This window comes from Nomascus leucogenys, chromosome 12 (assembly GCF_006542625.1).
Source record: "Nomascus leucogenys isolate Asia chromosome 12, Asia_NLE_v1, whole genome shotgun sequence".
Classification (NCBI taxonomy): domain Eukaryota; kingdom Metazoa; phylum Chordata; class Mammalia; order Primates; family Hylobatidae; genus Nomascus; species Nomascus leucogenys.
In genome coordinates, this window is record NC_044392.1 from 23,226,025 (window position 1) to 23,240,538 (window position 14,514).

General features: G+C 51.2%; 1 protein-coding gene across 1 annotated transcript; it reads left to right on the forward strand.

Moving 5' to 3' along the window:
- Window positions 1–12,769: 12,769 nt before the first annotated feature.
- Window positions 12,770–13,920, forward strand: LOC100586008 (putative C-type lectin domain family 20 member A). The gene has a single exon (XM_003258938.3). It carries the CDS (start codon window positions 12,770–12,772, stop codon window positions 13,469–13,471), a length of 702 nt encoding a protein of 233 aa, XP_003258986.2. The 3' UTR covers window positions 13,472–13,920.
- The last annotated feature ends 594 nt before the right edge of the window (window positions 13,921–14,514 follow it).

Here is a 14,514-nt window from a genome sequence, read left to right on the forward strand (position 1 = left end):
GGCCTCCCTCTTGCAGCAGAAGGAAAGTCCACACTGAGGAGGACCACGGCCTGCTACGGCCAAAGTGCAAAGCACACGTCAGAAGCAGTGGCTCCTTCTGCAGCAGGACTCACCTACTGACTCAGAGGGACATCCTCCAGGGACAGCCAGCTCCTCCTCTGAGCGCACAGCCCATGTCCTCTGCTGTGCACTCCTCACGCGAATGGACCCCACCTCGGACTGGAAGCCACCTTGGGTTGGAGGATGCCATGAAGTCTCTCTGGTTCAACGTGCATGCACCGTCTTACTTAACCTGAGTTACTCTGTATGAGGTGGGGTAGCCAATCTCAGCAGGATGGTTTCTGATGCCTCTGACCTCACACTGCCCCTGTCCCACAACCACCCCCAGACCCCTGCCCACCTAAAAATTCTCTTTTCCTAGTTCTTCTATCATCCTGGAAGAGGGTTGGGACAAGAAGCTAAAGATAAGAAGCTTTGGGGGCAAATAAAGAAGAATATAAAGAAAAGGCCATTCTGAGGGTAGTAGCCATAGTTTGTGCTAAAGTAGACAGTCAGAGGAATATGGCACCCCATGGGATAAAAAATCGCTGGGGATCTGGGTTGGTGAAATTGATTTCTCTTTTCCTCTTATCACTGGGCATTCACTTCCTTCTTCCCTCTCATTTCAACTGCTAGTTGCACAGAAAAGGCCAGCATGGACATCTGAGGACAGACAGCACAGGAGTACAGGAACTAATGCAAATTGCATGTGAATGACATCCCCACACAGGCCACTACTGATCACACTCACCCTCCTGTTACACACACCTGCTTGGGACTATCCTTCCTGGAGGCTGCTGGAACTTCTGGAGCCACCTGCAGCACTTCTGATGCATTTCCTAGGTGGTGATTTCCCAGCCCCGACGCTGGTGACAGCTGTGGGTCTTACTCCACCACAGCCAGAGCCGAATGTGTCTGCCACTGCATCAGGGGAAGGAGAGGGAGTTGGGGGTGGTCATCAGCTTCCTAGGCCTCACTTTCCCCACTTATAAATGAGCGGCTGGAACTTTTAAGTTTCCTTGGACCATTTAATTCAGCCCTCCCAGATCTGATGGCCTCGTGGTAGGAATGCCCTTCCTCCAAGGGAATTACAGTGAAAGCAACCGACTCCATCTCAACATCCCCCAGCCCCATGAAAATGGGCCCTACCTCCTTCTGCTAATTTTGGCTTGGGGCCCTCCTGGACCTGCAGCAGAGCTTCCCTTGCTTGGCTGAGCAGTTGTTAAATGAGCTGCCTTCTAGCCAAGCATAGCACATGAGCCCACTGGCTTATCTATTAGGAAAGTAGGTCTAAGAGAAATCAGGGTCTCAATGCAAAACCGCATTATAAATTAAAAAATTATCTGTGTATATATACACAAGCACACACGGTATTATCACTTGGGCAGAATTTTAACTACAGAGCTCTCAAACATTGCACACCATCGTTTTATCAATATGTTCTGGAGGGGCTGGGGGAATCCATGTGGTGAACCTGAATAATGATTATTTATTTATGAAGAGACAGGATCTTGCTCTTTCTCCCGGGCTGGAGTGCAGTGGTATGATCATGGATCATTGCAGTCTCGAACTCCTGGGCTCAAGCAATTCTCCTGCCTCGGCATCCTGTGTAGCTGGGACCACAGGCATGCGCCACCCCACTCCCGGCTAATTTTTAAAATTTTTTGTAGAGACAAGGTCTCGCTATGTTGCCCAAGCTGGTCTCGAACTCCTGAGCTCAAGGGATCCTCCTACCTCAGCCTCCCAGAGTGCTAGGATTGCAAGCATGAGCCACCACGCCCAGCCTGAATCATGATTCTTATATTCTTTTAAGAAGCTTTGGTACCTGCAAGAGAAACGAGGTTGAAGCAGTGTTGCAGTGTTGGTATTGCTGTGGTGTAACTTTGTTCTAGGTAAGCCATAGGACGTTCTTATTTGAAGAATGCCCGACATGCTTTTCCTAATCTCCCTTCAGAGCAAAACCTATCTGTACCAGGGCAAGCCCACTGCTGCTCCATCAGAGTTTGGGGAAAAAGGACTATTCACAACAGACAGAAAGAAGCAGCCAACTGTCTCTGTTCTCCACGTTGCTATCATTTGGGTTTCATTTTCTTTACAAGGGTCCTGCATTTTTTTCAGTTTTATGGATACAGTGTTGTGTGGGAGGCTAGGGTTGGGGGGAATTTTAAAATGGTCTTAAGCCTCTGAGCTTGGCCTCTTATGATTCTGGGTCTGGCCCATGATGAGGTCCAGGCCCAGCCACTCCCCGCGTCAAGGCCCAGAGAACATGAAGAGAACGTCATGTGTGCCGAGGGGCCTATTTGAGCACTGGGGGCCCAATGTTCTAAAGTCCTTTGATTAGGGTGGAACGTTTCACAAGACCCAGAATCCCACAGGCTTTGCTGTCCAGTCAAACTGAAACAGACACGGCTCAATACATGTGACCCAGACGACTCACACTTAGGATGCCCTGGCTGTTTACATCCAAACGGACTGCAGTATCTGGGTGGCTGCCCTCAGCCAGAGACGATCTCTGGCTCGCAGCCCCAAGAGAACCTCTCACATGACATTTTCAGAGATCTCACATGATTGATTCCTGTGTCAACCTACTTGACTGATGTATAGACACCTAGGAAAGCTTTACTCCGTGCAGGGTAGAGATAGCTTTTATCATTGGCACACTGATTACTATGCAATTTCTGATCATTTTTATCATAGTGTATCAGATCTTGGCTAGAATCATAATCCTATTATGTTGTTTCTTTGGAAAACTTATACCCAGTTTTTATCATATGAACTTCCCAGTACCTCTATTTCAGCAACAAAACATAACAATCTGAAGAGATCGTTGTAAATCTCTGGCTATTTCAATACAGCCAATGACAAGTGAAAAGTCTGAGCAAATGTATTGTGGAAGGATCTTCTCCTCTGTAAGTTCACCATGACAGGCACATGCTTGCCAGGGCCTCCCGAGACCCAGGGGAACCCGCTACTCTTCCCACAACCAACCATCACAGGGCACCTGCCGTGTGAGATAAAGCCAACACTGCCAGCCAGCAGAGGCTCTCCCTGCTACTGCCAGACAGGGCTCCTGAGGCCTCCTTACTTAGCCGGTTCCCTTTACCCTCTTTGGATGGAACCCAAATAGAGTACAGCGATGATTTCACGCCTGTCTCTCTCAGCTTCCCTGCTGGAAGGTGCTCTGCAGTTGCAATTCCCTCCCCTAATAGCCTCCTCTCCACCTCTGACAGCTTCAAATTCCCATCCATCACTGAAACAATCAAACTGAATGGCACAGTAGCCTCTTGGGGCTGGCCTTGTTGGGGGACTATGCTTCACACGGGGTCCATGGAGAGTGGAACGTCTCAGATGGGAGGGTTTCTTGGGTTAGTCCTGAGAATAGCCCTCGTCTCTCCCACTCACATTCCTTTGGCTGGAATATAATCACAAGGCCATATCTCACTGCAAAAGAGGCTGGGAAATATGGCCAGGTTTCTCCCAAGAATAAGAGGAGACAGGCTTATGGGGCAGGCAGCTAACCTCTGCTATCCTTTCCTGACACATTTCACCTTCCTTATTCCACTCTAACAGGTCTCCTCATAAGCAAACTTGATTTCGATTTCTTCCACTCTTAGGGTAAAAGGGAGGTAGCTTACAAGGACCAAAATCCATGAAGCCAGTAGCTGGGTGTGATGGTGCATGCCTGTGGTCCCAGCTACTTTAGAGGCTGAGGTGGAAGGATCGCTTGAGCCCAGGAGGCCAAGGCTACAATGAGCTAGGATCACACCACTGCACTGCAGCCTGGGCTATAGAATGAGACCCTGTCTGATTAAAAAAAAAAAAAGAGGAAACCTACACTGGACACTCAAACAGAATGAAATCTCCTAGCAAATGTGAACTGGAAGAGTTAGGATTCGGGTAAGGGACTCACCTCTGTGTCACCTGAATGGCCAGTGGGCTGGAGCATTGAGACAGAGACTGGAATAATGATCCGGTTTGTCCAGGGCTTTCCCGTGCAATAGTTCCAGTCTATCCCAGTCCCAGTCTAACCCAGTCTCATTCTGTGGAGGGCCCTGCAAACCTCCCTCCCCATCACAGTCTTCTTCCCTCCTGCAGCACAGAATGTGGGTCTGGTCTACAATTCTCTTGCTGTTCTAAGCCCTCTGAGTAGCACTGGGACCCAATCAAGTTGCCTCAGCTTTGCCAGCCCCTTCCTGAGGGGTGGGCCCTGCTGCTGTCCTCTTGGCTGAGAATCCATAACCTTCTTCAGCTGAACCTTTGTGTCCAGCCCCATGAAGCCACCTGAACTTGATTCCAGCCTGGAGATGCCAAATGCTGGGCCCCACTCACCAAACATGGCAATGACTCAGATTGAGCCAAGTTTTTCAGAACCTGGAGATACTGACAGCTGGTTGGCATCTGGTGGGGTCAGCCTGGCCATTGCCTCTTTTATATGTGGTTTACCTCCTTCCCTTGAACGTTCTGCCCCTGAGGTCATTAGAACCTCAGAGCTGAGTCCATGTGAAGATTGGCCCAGAAAGTTGGAATCTTATTCTCTTGGTAGGGGTTTGGGCCTGGGCTGGAGACAACAGCATCTCTCTCTCCGTTTTTTTGTTTTGTTTTGTTTGTTTGTTTTTTAATTTGAGACAGAATTTCACTCTTTTCACCCAGGCTGGAGTGCAGTGGCGTGATCTCAACTCACTACAACTTCCACCTGCCAGGTTCAAGCTATTCTCCTGCCTCAGTCTCCCAAGTAGCTAGGATTACAGGACTCCACCACTATGCCTGGCTAATTTCTTTTTGTATTTTTAGTAGAGATGGGGTTTTACCCTGTTGGCCAAGCTGGTCTCGAACTCAGAGGTTAACTTTTCTGAAGTCACAGCTAAATGGGGGAGCCATGGCTACACAGCCAGCACATTTGACCTGCACCCCAGACTCTCCCCCAAGGGGCACACACCCTCCACCTTCCTTGCTTGGGGAGTAGAGGGGTGGACTGTGTTGACCGCTGCACCCCGTGACAGCATTTCCCACTTGACATTTGTAAAATTGTGGTTTAAAAAAATGGGTAAATAGACATGATCCCTGCTTTCCCAGGCCATGCCCCACTGCCGGGGGGCCATCTGCATAGTGCAGATGGAGGGACTCCATCCTTTCCCCCTGATAACTCAGTTGGCCTGAGGTGGGCCCTGGAATAGCAGCCTTGGGAAATGAGCCTGGGCTGTAACATCACACAGCCCTGCTCTAAACTCCAGGTCCTTGCCATACCAGTTACATGGCCTTGGGCAGGTTTCTTAACCTCTCTGAACTTGTTTCCTCATTTGTAAAATGGGATATTATACAGTACCTACCCCATAGGGTTTTAACATTTTATTTCTAAGAATTAAATAAGGCAAAGCATGTAAAGGGTGTGACACATGCACCTTGTGAACCATAATTGTCCCCAAAGGCCTCCAGTTCTTGGGGACGATACCCTCCAGTCCTTACTCCTGTCCCAGGATCTCTCAGGGTAGGCAGAGGTACCAGTGATTCCCTTTTTTAATGGCTCCACTTCCACCCCCAGGGCTCTGGACCCAGTTCAGAAGTATGTTGGGGTGGGAGTTGGGGGGTGGAGGAGGCTTCAGGGACAGGTGCTCGTGTGGCGGTCCCTGCATTGTCCCTGAAGCCAGCTTTTTCAGAGGCACTCATCACATATGGTGTGTACCCAACCCACTCCCTCCCTCCCCCCCCATGAATACTTGAAATAAATAAAATATTGAGAGGAAATTAATCATGTATCTACCAAAGTATCGGTATGAAATACTTGCTGAAGAAAATTATACGAAGCAGAACAGAAAAGACCAAAACAGTTATATAAAACAAAAGGAATTTAGTAATTTGAAAGGTAAGAGGATCAAAATCAGAGATAATATACGTATTAGGCTAATGGGAAGAAAAATAGTCAAATTAGGTACATAATATTAACTCAATATTTAGTTGTAAAGGAATCAAGTAGAATTGTTTCTATTTAAGACTAGCTGTTAAAACAGCACTTAAACAGGGGGAAGGCGGTGGAATAAATGAAGGATACAAGCAGCAGTAGCTTAGAATGCAAGGGTTCACCCTTCCTCTCCCCCACCGGCAAAAAGGGCTCTTCAGGTTGAAGGAAGCGGGTCTGGCTGCCCAGTAATGAGTGTTTGCCCCTAGGGGGCGCCCAAGAACAGAGGCTCTCGCCAAGGGATCCCAGTGTTCCAGAAATATCCCAGTGACCTGCCCCAGCTGCTCCCCTGCTTTCCCTGCCAGCATAGGGATTTAGAGCAGAACTTTTCCCTCGGGCAGAAATGGCCCCACGAGGCACAGGCGACTTCACAGGTCATGTCCAAACCCACACAATCATCAGCAGTAAATCATTTTTATCCAACCGTTCATTCAGTCAACATACACCGACTGCCCCTCCTTGCCAGGCACGGCAACCCACACTTACAACAGAGGATGTGGAAACAGATTTAGGTCACAAGCTGAATAAAACAGTTCAGAGCAGGGAGCAGGAATAAAGGGAACGAGCTCCTCACCGCAGACACCCTACCTTTCAGGGTGGGCAGGTGCTAAGAGCTGCCCCTCCGTCCAATGGGACATGGCCTGTGGCTCGGCAGTGTCCACAAAATGAACAAAGTGCAGCCTAGCTGGGGGTCCTGCGGTCCTTGAGGATGATCTCAACCCACGCAGCTGATGGAGCCTTCCGAGGACACAGGTGCCGTCCGCGTACTGCCCTCAGAGCACAGCCCTGGTCTCCAGTTCACAGTGCCCCCTACAGGGAGAGGAGAAAACCTTCCTTTCTCTGAAGAAATGGAAGGAAGGCTAGTTGAGCGTCTTCTATGGGTCTGGGATGAGATTGAGTGCTTTATAGACACGAGGCAGGATAAGCTTGTTAGGTAGGAATTTGTGTTTTTTTCCCCAAAGCCCTAGGCAGGAGTAGGACCTCAGAGAGGAGCAGCCATGTGGGGGTCCCAGATTCTCAGAACATCCTCCGTCAATGGGGTGGCTCATCCATGGCAGAGCTGGCTGACCTGAAGTGACCCTAAGGACTGGAAACGGGTGTCTCGGTGGTGAGCAGTGCAGACAGGCCCAAGGCAAGACCCAGGCTCTTGTTCTTTCTCTACAGTCTGTGAGTATGTGTAAAAGAGAGAGTGTGTGTGTTGGGGGAACAGCCCTGAAAAAAGAGGGGCTCTAATTTCTTCCTTGCTTGGCAGGGTGAGCGCTCAGAGTGAAAGCTAAGTTGCTTTACTTGTTATCAAGGTAGCAGAATAGCTGGGATTATCATACATTGGGGTAGGAGTAGAAAACGAGACAGCCACTCTAGAAAAGAAGGTGTTTCCTGCACACTGGAGTTTGTAAAGTGCATCATATTCATGACAAGGAATCCTCATCATACCATAATGCCATTGTCAAATAGCTATGATGACTCTCATCTTGTAGATGAAGAATCAAAGCTCAGAGAAAATCACTCAAGCTGGCCGCAGGGCTGTTTCCACCGCGCCTGCTCCGATGATTGGCAGGGGTACTGCGGCCACGGCCCGAAACTTTAGCAAAAGCACTGTGGGAAACGCAGCTCCCACACTGGGAATGCAGATCTGGTGGTTCTGGGAGAAAAGGTGTGGATTGTAGGAAAGTGAAAGTTGTCTGTCTATAAAGAAGGATTCCCTGAGCCTGGGTAAAAATGACATTCCCACGCTCTGGGATAGGAAAAGAGCGGGTGGGAGTTTCCCTGAACCATATGGCTTCCTGTAGCTCATGCAAACGAAGTGTTTGTTCCTGGGCCACTTAGGAAGCCTGCTCCTCCCTCGCTCTTGGTTCCTTTGACCCTTGCCTAGATTTCCTGGCACAGCCACCAATGTAACTCACACACTGGATGCCAAGGCTGTCTTCCCCTACTCTCACCATCGGCCCTCTGTGTCTCGTCCAAGCCATCTCCTTCATTCGTGTATTGAAGGTCTCTATGTACCAGGCAGAGCACTGCGTAGGAGCTGCAATCCAAAGATAATAATAATAGCAAATGCTACTGTATTAGTCAGAGCTCTCTAGAGGGACAGAACTAATAGGATAGATGTATATATAAAGGGGAGTTTATTAAGGAGTATTGACTCACAGGATCACAAGGTGAGGTCCCACAATAGACCATCTGCAAGCTGAGGAAAAAGGAGGCCAGTCCAAATCCCAAAGCTGAAGAACTTGGTGTCCGATGTTCGAGGGCAGGAAGCATCCAGCACAGGAGAACGATGTAGGTTGAGGCTAAGCCAGTCTAGTTTTTCCGTGTTCTTCTGCCTGCATTTATTCTGGCTGTGCTGGCAGCTGATTAGATTCTGCCTACCCAGATTGAGGGTGGGTCTGTCTTTCCCAGTTCCGCTGACTCAAATGTCAGTCTCCTCTGGCAACACCCTCACAGACACACCCAGGATCAATACTTTGTATCCTGCAATCCAATCAAGTCAACACTCGATATTAACCATCACAGCTACTAATGATAACCACAATGCTTGCCATTTATTGAAAGGTTTTGTTGGGCTTGGGAGGGGCGAGTGCTTTGTGACTTTGGCACAGTCCCTACTGTCAACGAGCTCACAGTCAGGAAGGAAAGAAACGCAGGTGGAATTTCAGCCTGGAGTCCCAAGTGCTGCCCTCAGGGAGTGCTGGGCCTGAGCTGGGGTGAGGCTGTAGGGCCCTTCCTGGAGAGACTTGAGGGAGACGCCTGGGGGAGTGGCCAAATGAAAAGGTCACTGGCAGGGCAGCATCTTCCAGGTCAGGATTGTCAGGTTCTCTTCTGTCCCCAGAGAGTGATCCTGGGAGGCCCTGGCACAAGCAGGACCTGCTTCTGGGAGGAAGTTATCTGAGGCCGTTGCTGCACGAGAGAATACTGTGGCAGGACATTTTTGTGGCCGCATTAACAATTTTCCCCTCTTTCCCTTTTGGCCATTCAGAGGGGCCGTTTGCCCTTCCGTCAGGGAAGGGTGAGAAGGGGTGGGGGGTAGGAAAAAAGAGCCTTCCAGACCGTGTTCCTGAAAGTCCTCGCCCTTAGGCCAACAGAGAGGGCTCTGGGCCTAAACAGCATGTTTGATGTTGTGGAGAGAGAGAGAGAACACAAGCAAGCTGTTTTTGGTTCCCCAGTGAAAGTGCCTTGGCCTCCAGTCCTGTGCTTTATTTTTGTTTTACTTGTTTATTTATTTATTTATTATTTTATTTATAAATAAATAAATTATTTATTTATTTTAGAGACCACTTGTCTCCCAGGCTGGAGTACAGTGGTACAATCACAACTCACTGCAGCCTTAACCTCCCATGCTCAAGCAATCCTCCTGTCTCAGCCTGCTGAGTAGCTGGGACTACAGACATGCACCACCAAGCCCGGCTAATTTTTAATTTTTATAGATATGAAGCCTCACTGTGTTGCCTAGGCTGGTTTCAAATTCCTGGGCACAAACAACCCTCCCGCCTCGGTTTCTCAAAGTGCTGGGGCTATAGGTGCATGCCACTGTGCCCAGCCCAGTCCTGTGCTTAATTTTGGAGTCAGAGCCTAGACTGGGCGTGGGGGCCTCTGACCGTGCGGAAGCAGAACTTGCTGGGGCCATCACCTCCCAACCTCATGTTTTTCAGTGTCCTAAGCTTGAATACTGTCTCACCTCTGCCTGCGGTGTAGTCCTGAGCATGCTGTTTCACTTCTCTGAGCCACGGTTTCTCCCCTGTGAGCCAGGGAAAACGACAGCCCTCTCCCTCATGTCATGTGGTTGCTGTGAAGAGGGGTAGGGGGTGACTCTAGCAAAGCCTGGTCCACAATTTCCAGCTTCTTCTCCCTCCTCACCCCCTTCTTCCCCATCCTTCCTTTCTGCCCCTTACTCCTCTGACCCTAAGGACCCAAGGGGTCTAGCCTCACCCTGCCCTCTGCTACCCTACTCCCTGTCTCCCGCAGCAGCCAGCCTCAAGGATGGGTTCCTTCCCTCCCCGATCTGCTTATTAATTACCAGATCCATGTTGCTTTCCTCCTAAGTTGCAGGAGGACCTCTGAAGATGCTCTGAAAAATCAACTCGCAAAAGGCAGATTAATTGGAGGAAAGTCATACAAATTTATTTAACATGTGTCCCTGGGAGCCTTCAGAATGAAGACCGAAAGAAAGAGGGAGAAATTGTTCATTTTTATGCTTAGGTTCAACAAAGTGTGGGCAGCTGTCTAGAAATATGATTGGAAAAAAGGGTCTGATCTAATGTGAATAGACTGAGTGGGGAAACCCAGCCAGGCCTGTGGGTCTGGATTCTTCTTGGCCCCTCTGAGCATGAAGTCCTTCCTTCTGGGCATGGAGCAGGACCCTCTCTGGAATGGGGGTTTCATGACCTACAGTCAAACGATGATCCCTTCAGATCATTTCTTTAGAGCCAGTTTCTACACAGCAAGGCAAGGGCAAGTTAGAGTAATATTTTTAGGTTTTATGGCTGGCTTTGGCGAAAAGGGGTTCTATCTAGTTCCTATGGCTGGCCTTGGGGAGAGTGGGGCTGAGAGACGGGAAGGGAGGAGAAGGTCAGAGAAAAACTTGTGCTTCTGGGGCCTTCATTTTGGGACACTGTTTTCTGAGCCCCCACACAGGGATCTCTTCCACATCCTCCAGGCTGCATCTCCAGAACCTCACGCCCTGCTGGCAGCAACAGGCACTGGGTAAGTATTTGTTTAGTAAAATCCAGCAGTTTGGGTAGCAAAGAGGAAGAGAGTAAACAGCAAGGAATAAAAGGCCAGAAGGTAAGACGCAGTCTCTGCCACAGTCCCCACCAGCTCCGGGGGCTTGTCCCGTGCCCAGCCAGCACCCAGCCATCACCCAGCCAGTGCCCAGCCATGCTGTCCCGGGCGCTGCTGCTCTCCTTCTGCGCAGCAGGTGAGGCCCCCCGGCCTGGAGGAGGGTGCGTGGCTCCATGCTTCCCCAGGCTGAGGCTGAGGGAAGGGGGCGCACCCCTGAAGTTCCCAGATTTCCAGGTTGGAGGGAGGCAAGGTGGAAAGAAACGAATGCTTTTCAACCCTCAGAACAGGGGTGGGAAGGGAGCTTCGCCCTCATCGCCCCTAACCAGACAGTACTCAGCCAGTGCCCAGAAGGCAGCAGTCAGAAACAGTGCGGCTCCAGCAGCTTCCATTCTAGCAGGGCTAAGACATTCCTCAAGCAGACGGCCACGCAGGTCACTTCAGAAGCGTGTGCAATGCAGGGAAGGACATCACCGGGGTGTGGACAGGGATGGGCGTTGTGGGGGTCTGTGGACCAGGGGCGGGGGCGGCAAGGGTTCTCGGAGAAAGGGAGCCGTGGGTGAGCCTGAGGGGGAGAAGGAGCCACCAAGAAAGCCAGGAAAAGCCCTGGCTTGGAGGGTGGCGGCTGCTGATGCGGGTGGGAGGGGAGGGCACAGGGCCCCATGGTTGCGACCCACGTGGCGGTGGGTGGTCAGGTCTTAGGCCCTCTGGCTGCAGAGTGGGGGCGTGTGGGGACTGCCAAGGGTAGAGGGGTCTTGGGCCCAGGTGTTGGCAGGCAAGCAGAGAAGGGCTAAGTTCAAGGCCATGGAACTGACTAGAAGCTCCAGGGTGGGGCTGGAGAGGCCGGCAGGAGGGGCGCCCTGCACAGAGCTGGGGGGCCAGGGGTGGACACCGTCCTAAAATCAATTATGCGGGCCACAGCCGGTCATTAAAAACATTAAGCAGAATGCTTTTCTCAGTGACAGGAAGCATCCTCCCCTATGGTGGGTGTGAGGAGCTTGTTCTCCTCCTCAGCCCTGGCCCCTGGCTTCCCTGCCACGGCCTGTGCCCAGCTCTCCAGTCTCATTCTCCTCTCCAGGGGCATCTAGCTTGAAGGGTTCCTTGTGGCCCAGACCCCCAAGGTCCTAGCACCAAGCCCTTCATTCCTCTCTGCCTCCCTCCACAGGCAGGGCCTGGGCAGACAGAGCAGCCCTGGACCAACCACATTTACTGGGACCAAGAGGGTGGAGTCAAGGAAGGAAGGAACACAGATCTTGGGGCTTGGGGTGGTCTCCTAGGAGACGTTTGATTTACTCATTAGTTCCTCCTTCTCTTTCCTTGCTTCCTTCCTTCCTCCCTCCCTCCCTCCCTTCCTTCCTTCTTTTCTTCCTTCCTTCCCTTCTCTTCCTTCCTTTTCAATATATTGAGCCCTTGTGCTGTGGCTGGCATTGTGCTGGGCCCTGGGAATATAATGATGAATGAGGCTCATTCTTTGCTCCTAAGTTGCCTATACCAGGTGGTACAGACAGACAAGCAAAAAGGTCTCTTCCCCGAAAGCTTTTAAAAAATCCTGATGCTGGTCCCAGCAGCAGATCTTTGCTCTAGGGTGGGCCTGGAAATTGGTGTATTTGAAAAGCTTCCTAGGTAACTCCAAGGTGCAGCTCTGGTTATGAGCCCCTGATGGAGGGGCAGTGCCCTGCCATGGATATGGGCCTGGAGCTGGGAGCCTGCCCAGGGTACTTGAGTCTGGGCTGTATTCCTTTCCACTGGGTGGCCTTGGCTGTGCCTCTTTAACTCTCTGTGACTTGGTTCCTTCATTTGTAAAACAGTCAGAGTGATACCTTAGGCAGCTGGAAGAATTCCTTGAGCCGATGGCACATGGCGGGCACTCAGCAAGCATTGTCTATTGTCATCAAGCACTAACAAGGTTGCACTGCAGCACGTAGGAAAGGCACCTCACCTTTTCTGCGGAAAGGATGGGGCAGAAGGGTGAGGAGTTAGCTGGGCAAAGGGACTGGGGAGATGAGGAAATGGGAGAATAGGAATCGTGGGTTGAGGGAGCTGCAGGAGGTGGCCGGCTCTTCGAGAACAAGAGAACAGCTTGTGCCAAGGCTGGGAGGGAGAGCTGGATATGACTGGTGGGCCAGCAGCAAAGCGCAGAGTGGGCAGGAAGAGGCTGGGGAGGCCCACCGGGGTGTGGCTGAAAGCTCTTTGAGGACTAGGGGCTGGGGTGGGGACAGCTGTGCTGTGACAGCCTCTCCTGCTCCAGTCCTGCAGCTGGTGAGCAGTGAGAGGGACTTGGTTCTGGTGAAGGAGGCGCTGAGCTGGTACGACGCCCAGCAGCACTGCCGGCTGCACTACACAGACCTCGTTGACCTGCAGCCAAGTAGCCTGTGGAAGCTCTACTCCCTCATGACCAGCACCCCGGCTTGGATTGGCCTCTTCTTCGACGCAAGCACTTCTGGCCTGAGATGGTCCAGCGGCTCCACAGTCACAGCCCTGGAGTGGGGCCAGAAGCTACCCGAATTTGGGGTGGGCTTCTGTGCCATGCTGTACACTTGGCTGAAATTACCCAACATAGGGGCTGCCTCCTGCACAGACCAGAAGCCCTTCCTCTGCTACTATGGTGTGTTCGCATTCATATTTCAGGCTTGGTCTTTCCCCCAGGGACCTCTCTCTGTTGCCCAGGCTGGGGTGCAGTGGTGTGATCATTGCTCACTGTAACCTCCAACTCCTGGGCTCAAGTGATTCTCCTGCCTCAGCCTCCTGAGCAGCTGGGACTACAGGTGCATGCCACCACACCTGGCTAATTAAAAACAAAACAAAACAAACAAAAAACCAACCTTAATAGAGACAGGGTCTCTCTGTGTTGCCTAGGCTGGTCTCAAATTCTTGCCTTCAAGTGATCCTCCTGCCTTAAGTCTCCCAAAGTGCTGGGATTATAGGCATGAGCCATGGGGCCTGGCCCGGTGTTGCTTTTCAATAGCAAATGATGGGGTGGGGAGAGACAGAGAGAGAAGCGCCCTTTCAGAGGATAACTGGTCAGGACTTTACTCTTTTTGCCATATCACTTTCTCTCTGTGACCTCTATTTCTATTTCCTCTGCACCCCTATTCGAAGACCTCATTAAAAAATTGGGTGTAAGTCAGGATAGAATAAAAATAAAATCTGGAAATTTCCTTTCTTTCCAATTAAGGATTTGGGGGAAGGAGAAAAAGAAAGGGAGCCAAGAGGGAAAGACAGGCTGGGGTTGGGGGGATGCATGCGTACCTATGCAGAAGCAAGAGCAGAATTCACTGTCTCCTTCTCATGAAGCACAGGTGGATGGTTAGGGTTTCAGAGCTGGGCAGGCGGGTAGCGGCCGCCCTCTGGGAGATCCCCTGCTTCCCGCTAAGTGGGTAGCGGGAGCCAACTCCTCGGGCATCTTTGCGGGAAATCCACCATCGGTACACCACGCACAAGGCTCCAGCTGTTGGAGAACAGCAGCCCCCTCCTTGTGCTCCACCGGGTCCCTCTCTGTCCTGGCTGCCGGTGCCTCTGACTCCTGTCTTGTTGCTGTTGGGAAGATCATACGTGGGCTGGTTGTGGCGTGCACAGCACCTGCCTGGTAAGAGTGTCACTTCCTGCTTCTCCCTCTGTCAGCCAAGACTCAATACAACTCTGTGCCACCCTCAGCTCTCAAATAGGGTTATGGAGGACCAACCTCATGTGTGCCCAACATGCCTGCCCCGGGAACTTGAGAAGTAGCAGGTGGTGGCTGCCTAGAT

Bases quoted from the DNA above. Each gene is read 5' to 3' on its own strand.
- LOC100586008 (XM_003258938.3), top strand. From the start codon at position 12,770: ATGAGGAAATGGGAGAATAGGAATCGTGGGTTGAGGGAGCTGCAGGAG.